At 41.0% G+C, this 6708-nt stretch overlaps 2 protein-coding genes across 2 annotated transcripts in view; one reads left to right on the top strand and one right to left on the bottom strand.

Annotated features, from left to right (window-relative positions):
• Positions 1-1960, bottom strand: part of LOC103366085 (uncharacterized) — a 27739-nt gene extending 25779 nt beyond the window's left edge. Inside the window, 2 exon segments of the mRNA XM_008293714.1 lie at positions 297-401; positions 1863-1960. Coding sequence (XP_008291936.1) covers positions 297-401; positions 1863-1887 — 130 coding nt within the window. The 5' untranslated portion in view covers positions 1888-1960.
• A 545-nt stretch (positions 1961-2505) lies between these two features.
• Positions 2506-6708, top strand: part of ftsj3 (FtsJ RNA 2'-O-methyltransferase 3) — a 15280-nt gene continuing 11077 nt past the window's right edge. The window contains exons 1-8 of the mRNA XM_008293699.1: positions 2506-2678; positions 2811-2916; positions 3379-3425; positions 3560-3639; positions 3727-3826; positions 4155-4349; positions 4464-4579; positions 4782-4886. Coding sequence (XP_008291921.1) covers positions 2612-2678; positions 2811-2916; positions 3379-3425; positions 3560-3639; positions 3727-3826; positions 4155-4349; positions 4464-4579; positions 4782-4886 — 816 coding nt within the window. The 5' untranslated portion in view covers positions 2506-2611. The remainder of the gene's footprint in view (positions 2679-2810; positions 2917-3378; positions 3426-3559; positions 3640-3726; positions 3827-4154; positions 4350-4463; positions 4580-4781; positions 4887-6708) is intronic.

The following is a 6708-nucleotide window of genomic DNA, read 5'->3' as shown; positions in this document are numbered from 1 at the left end:
AATTCTAATAAATATTCATTACAATTTTAATTATAATTATAGGGTTAAACAAGATGACTGAAACTGATGTTTTTTCTTGTAGGAATGAACAGAAAAACTAATTCCTGTTTCCATCAGTGGAAAGCTGCTTTCACAGGTTTTATGCACTGTAGGAAAGTAACATTTGCACAACATAAATGAGGACACTTATAACTAACCTCAGCTGTGCGCTACAAAAAGCTGTACAATGTGTTTCTCATTCACCCAATCAAACACACACTCACACACCAACAGTGTGTGTCATGGAAGATTCTCACCTTCAACCAGGTTGAACGAACAGTTCCCTGTTCTGCTCGTGGGCTCTTTGACACGTGGAGCAGATCGATGCAGCAAACGTGGGGCTGGTGGTGCTGCTGTAGCATCTGATGACATAAACAAACACACTTAAAGGCTTTAGAAGACACAATCGACAGCTGTTCCTGATATCAGCTGTACAACGTTACATGGACGACAGAGAACTGAACTACAAAGACAGATTAACAGGTTCACAGGTATGTTAAGCTGTGTTTGGGATTAAATCATCTGTAAGAACCACTGCTCTTCCATCAGTTCTGCTTCTGACAACATTTTCTCCGAGCGATACATATTCTAACCCGAGGTTTTGTCTGCAAACCTGCTGAGCAGTATGTTTTTAAACCTCAATGGACAAAGCCATGCAGGTAAAGCTACCCATCCTGTCGCTATGGAAACCTACAAGCATTCATTTGGTGATGCAGAAAATTGATAAATGCGTGTTTTTGTGTGGTCCTGATTTACATCCCAGTGTGTTGTACGCTGCTGGTGCTGCAGCTGAGAGAACACAGATTAGATCACGTAAAATATTTAATGAACCCATTGTCTCTAACTGGGGTTTTAGGTTTTGTCGAGCCAGCTAACACAAAGAAAGCCCGAATATGTTGCTTCATAATACAGTTGCAGTGATTCATCAAATACCTGATCACTTGTCAACTATTGAGTTAATCGCCGACTAATCGATTAAACACTTGGAGTAATGTTTTCATGACAGAAGAAAATCTAACGATGCAAAGATTCTTGGGAAGGTTCTGAATGTTGTCCTTTCATATATTCTAAACAGACGTATTTGTGTTTATTTGAGTTTGTGTGAGTAGTTCCTCTGTAATGCTTGGAATGACTTTTTAATTTTAAGAAAATTCAAAATTCTGTGATGGCAGCTTCTTCATGTGAGTACTTTCTGTTTCCTTTTCTGCTCTACTGAATATCTTTAGGTTATGAACAAACAACAGAAAATCAGATTCATGCTTCTGTCGATGCACAGCTGCTTTCACTGCACAGCTGCTTTCACAACTTTAACACACTACAGGAGAATAAAGTGCAATAAACAAATAGGGCTTAGCCCGAATAGCCGAATAGCCGACTATTCGTTCGCAGTGCTGGAATCGGGATATCAAACTGGATCTCCGAATATCGGAGCCGTCACCGTTAACCTAAACACATGAAGTGGTCTGTTTAGCCTGTGCGTCACGTCACGTAGGAGCCCGAGCGCGTCCGAGCGCGCACCCCCTGTCCGAGCCTGCCTGAGCGCACCATGCACCACCACCGCGCCCCCACCGAATATTCGGGATATTCGTCATTAATTGGGACCGAATGTCCGGAGATCAGAAATTGCTCTTCGGACCAGCCCTATAAACAAACACTTGTACAGACTTCAGAAGACACCATAAACAGCTGTTGGCTGCTATCAGCTGCGCAGCTTTAAATGGAGGTCAGACACAGTGAACCGTTAGATGAAGCACAATGTCTGACTGCAAACAGAATCGAGTTAAGATGACACACAGACTGATCACAGCAGTCACAGAACTCACCATAAACGGGATATTTGTTCGCCATTGCCAAGTTTAAGTGCGCAATCTGCAGCGTGGAGAAAGTTTTCCAGTGTTCCTCAGTGCAGGCGGAGCTTCCCGTCAGGGACAGGCCAAGAAGGGGGAGAGAGAGCCTCGCTTCCTTTCCTCACCTCCTTTCCTCACTCCCCTCCCTAAAAGTCCACCTTATCTAGGACCCTATTTTAAAGTTGTTGTGTCTCCAGAGATTGAAATCTCACAGACAGAACAGTTTCCAGCTGATCAAAATAATTCAGGGACACTTTTTTATTATTGTATTTTTTCCCTAATGCCACATTTACTCACGAGATTGTTTCAAACACAAAATTCTCCCCAGTAATGGTACAGTTATTTATTTATCAAGGCACTTTTTGCCCATAATGCCACATGTATTTATTTTGTGTAAATATTTATTTACGTGCTCATTAAAAAAAAACAAAAAAACAACTTAATATTAATAAAACAGCATTTGGTAATATTGCTGAACTAATATTTATGTCAATAAAGCGTACTGAATTGTCTGTTGTTGTTGCATTCAGTGAGGCTGACAGCCGGTAACGTCAACTTCCTGCGTACAACCGAAATTAAACAGAAGAAGAAGAAGGAACTCGTGTGACGTCAAACATCTGCGCCACGACAGCTACACGTGTTGTTTTCATGGACGACTGAGGTCCCTGAGTAGACGGAGACTATTTTTTTCTGTTTGAATCCGGTGTAAAGCCACAGCAACAACCATGGGAAAGAAACTTAAAGTTGGAAAAACCAGAAAAGATAAATTCTACCACCTGGCCAAAGAAACAGGTAAACGCGGCGAGCGCAGAAAACAAGCGTTAAGCTTGATATTAGCATTAGCAGGCTCTATAGCTTCCTCGCTGACACTAAAAACTGTGGATTTTAGAGGAGTTAAAACTCTCCTTTGTTATCTGTTTTCAGGTTATCGTTCACGTTCCTCCTTCAAACTCATCCAGCTCAACCGTAAGTTCCAGTTTCTGCAGAAAGCCAGAGCTGTGGTGGATCTGTGCGCTGCTCCTGGAGGATGGTAAGCAGCCTGTTCAAACTCAGATGTAGTTATTTCTGTGACACCATGTCATGGCACACGGCGACAAGAAGTAAACCAAAGTTTGACCAACTTGCCAATAAATTACTGTGTATGTAGTTTTAAATTCTGTCAGATGTAGACAATCGGTAATTGGTGTAACAAGTTGTGTCTTAGCCCAGCTTCAATGCTAATTTAGAGTTGTCACCAGAATAACTCGCATTTTTGTTTTACTGTAACTTCGTTGATAGGATAAAGCTCAAGAGCTTTCGTAAAATGATGCTAAGCAAGATTTATATCCATTGCACCTTATCATACAGATAGTTTATATAAAATGTTTTTCAGCCACAGTGTCAGTCCTAAAACGACTCATCCTGCAGCCCTCCTGGCAAATAGACAGATGAATGACATATATTGAGAAATATGGAATGAAGTGATGAATTGTGGTGGTAAATCTCTTTCCAGGTTGCAGGTGGCGTCCAAGTTTATGCCTGTTTCAAGTCTTATTATTGGTGAGTGTCATGCTACTAACGTGCCGATATGACAATAAGTTGTTAATGTCTTGTTATACTGGTTGCAGTGATAAGTTTCACACAAAAAGTATGTGTGAGAGACAACTTTTTAAGGAGCTTTTCCTCCCTGTCAGGTGTCGATCTGGTTCCCATCAAACCAATCCCCAACGTTGTGACGCTGCAAGAAGACATCACCACTGAGAAATGCCGACAGGTGAGGAAGCTGGAAGACTGCAGTAAAACACGAAGCTAAAGTAGTGTTTGTGGCATGATTTTGAGCTGCTGTCTGTGTCGCTTACAGGCTCTCCGAAAGGAGCTTCAAACGTGGAAGGTGGACGTTGTGTTAAATGACGGAGCTCCAAATGTGGGAGCCAACTGGCAACATGACGCCTTTTCACAAGGTAAAGCAAGACATGAGAGTGGCAATTTAACTTAATACAACCTAAAAGTAGCAGTTTATTTTTTTTGTGAATTTTTAAGTGGGACATGTAGACTAAAGCAATTTTAACGAAATAGCGCACTTTTCCGACAGAATGGCGTGCCACGGATGTTTAGTTCAAGGACCTTCAGAAAGTTGAAAGTCCAGGATGTCAAACCACATGCCAAACCCACACTTTGACTTTATTTTTGTTCAACAATGATCTTTTATTTTTATGTTTAGTTGTTTTCAAATCACGTTGCTGCCTAGTTTATCAGGTTCATACCTACATTCTCTGTTTCTGCGCTCAGCTCATCTGACCCTCATGGCTCTGAAGTTGGCCTGTGAGTTTCTGACCAAAGGCGGCGCTTTCATCACCAAGGTTTTCCGCTCCAAAGACTACCAGCCGCTCCTCTGGATCTTCCAGCAGTTCTTCAAGAAGGTGCAGGCCACAAAGCCACAGGCGTCGAGGAACGAGTCCGCTGAGATCTTCGTCATCTGTCAGGGTCAGTGGCAGCTACATCATCTGTTAATTGTCAAAAATAGATAGAAAACAGGTTTGTGTTTGTTAACAATCCCTGCAGAGCACATCTAAACCAAGCTTTCGTTGTCGTTACCAGGTTTTGTCGCCCCAGACAAAATCGACAGTAAGTTCTTTGACCCTAAACATGCGTTCAAAGAGGTGGAGGTGCAGGCCAAGACGGTCAGGGACCTGATTCCTGACAAGAAACCTAAGGTATGTGTGCTACTCGTGCTGATGAAGTACAAGATGAGCAGTGTATAACTGATAAATTCAAGTAAACCGTTGGTCACTGTAATGATTTGCAGCTTACACAGGATTTATTGTGACATTGATGTGATAGTTCTCACTCATACTGTATAAACTTTGAGAAAACGGCCCACATTTAACCTGAATGTTTTATCCGTCCCTGTTCCAGGCGGAGGGATACAGCGATGGTGATCTGACGCTCTTCCACAGTTTAACGCTAACAGCTTTTCTGAAAGCCGACAACCCTGTGGACTTTCTGGGAAAAGCCAGTGAGGTGAGATTTCACTGTGTTAACTTGTCAAAGTCTCCACTTTTCCTGTCTTGTCATTAGGAATGTACGGGTTCGATTGAGGGACTTTTAAACTCATCATGAGCTTTAAACTAAGTCCAATCCTTTGTTTCCATCCACTGATGCCTTAAACGGAGAGCACAGTCCGTTTGAATATTTTTCTTAATCAATAATAAGCAGCATTAGTCATTATTAATCAATTCATTGATTGCACAGATTTAGCACAGTGGACATTTGTCCTGTACTGATGCTGTTTTAGCCATTAGACGCATGATCAGGGCTACAGAGGCGGCTTCGTTACGTTAATCACTGGGATATAATAACGCTGTCGTGGTCCTTTCCTGTTTGTCTGAAACACATGACCTGAGTCTCTGTCATGGTCCCGTTGCTGCTAAACCCCCACAATGCTCTCTACCAACATGAACTGCCTGTAGTCTGAGGCCTTGTCCACATGTAGCAGGGTTTTTATAAAACCGAATATCCTCCCCCCTACACACCACCTCGTTTTTAGAATAAAAATCCATCCACAGCTAACCGCATAAGTGTGTTGTTAAGCACATTCATAAACATGCCAAACCTTTAGGTGGCAGTCGTTGTCCACATCCTATCCAATCAGAGTACGCTTCCGTCTCTCGATGTCGTANTGTGTCGCTTACAGGCTCTCCGAAAGGAGCTTCAAACGTGGAAGGTGGACGTTGTGTTAAATGACGGAGCCCCAAATGTGGGAGCCAACTGGCAACATGACGCCTTTTCACAAGGTAAAGCAAGACATGAGAGTGGCAATTTAACTTAATACAACCTAAAATGATTTACAGATGCAGCTGTCAGCCAAAAGCAGCCGAAAATGCCCGCTCAATCAGCATCGTTTTTATTCAGAGATCGTCTTTTCTATGGTAAACTGATATTAAAATGTAATTGGTGCCGTGTGGAAAAATCTGAACGTTAATCTTCTAATTTTTTGCGCAGGTCGTGATTTTAGTCACTGTGCACTAATTTTTATCTGCAATATAAAGTCCTGCAGCTCTATGGGAACAAAACAACTATGTACAAGGAGGGAGAACTAACTCAGAAATATCTTTTGAGTTGGATAGCATGGTTAGAATGACATAAATCAGAAAAAAAAGTAATTAATTTGATTAGTTTTTACAACAATTAAAAAAAAGCCTGAAATCTGCATTTTCCCGGGTGTCCACAGCTGCTTCCGATACTGGAAAAACAAAGTAACGACTTCACATACTGTAGATGTTTTACAACCTACATTTAAGTCTGCTTCCATTCTTGTCTCCTCTCTGCTCTGTGTAAACACAGTTCAGCCAAAACATCGCTGAGTTTTTGTCACGTAAACGTTGGTTGCAGCTTTATTTTATTTATTTATATTTTTTTTTTACAGAATTTTGTTCGAGTAAAAGTTTATTTTTTGGGGAATTTTTAAGTGGGACATGTAGACTAAAGCAATTTTAACGAAATAGCGCACTTTTCCGACAGAATGGCGTGCCATGCATGATTAGTTCAAGGACCTTCAGAAAGTTGAAAGTCCAACAAATTTTTAATTTTAGCAGTTTATGACTTGAATGAAGTGTGTAATTTTGGAGATTTTATTCAAGTATAAAAGGCATTTCAAACCCACTGATGTGTTTTAGGGTTCAGGTCATATTACATTATGGTGGAAACTTTGAGTTTATGTATTTTTTGTAAACATGTTTTATTTAGAATTTTTTAATCATTGGTTTCTACATTAAGAAATCATGTATGAAATGTTGTCAGGATGTCAAACCACATGCCAAACCCACACTTTGACTTTATTTTT

Source organism: Stegastes partitus, unplaced genomic scaffold (assembly GCF_000690725.1).
Source record: "Stegastes partitus isolate 25-593 unplaced genomic scaffold, Stegastes_partitus-1.0.2 Scaffold904, whole genome shotgun sequence".
Taxonomy (NCBI): domain Eukaryota; kingdom Metazoa; phylum Chordata; class Actinopteri; family Pomacentridae; genus Stegastes; species Stegastes partitus.
The sequence above is the reverse complement of the archived record's forward strand: the minus strand, read 5'-3'. Positions and strand labels throughout refer to the sequence as shown.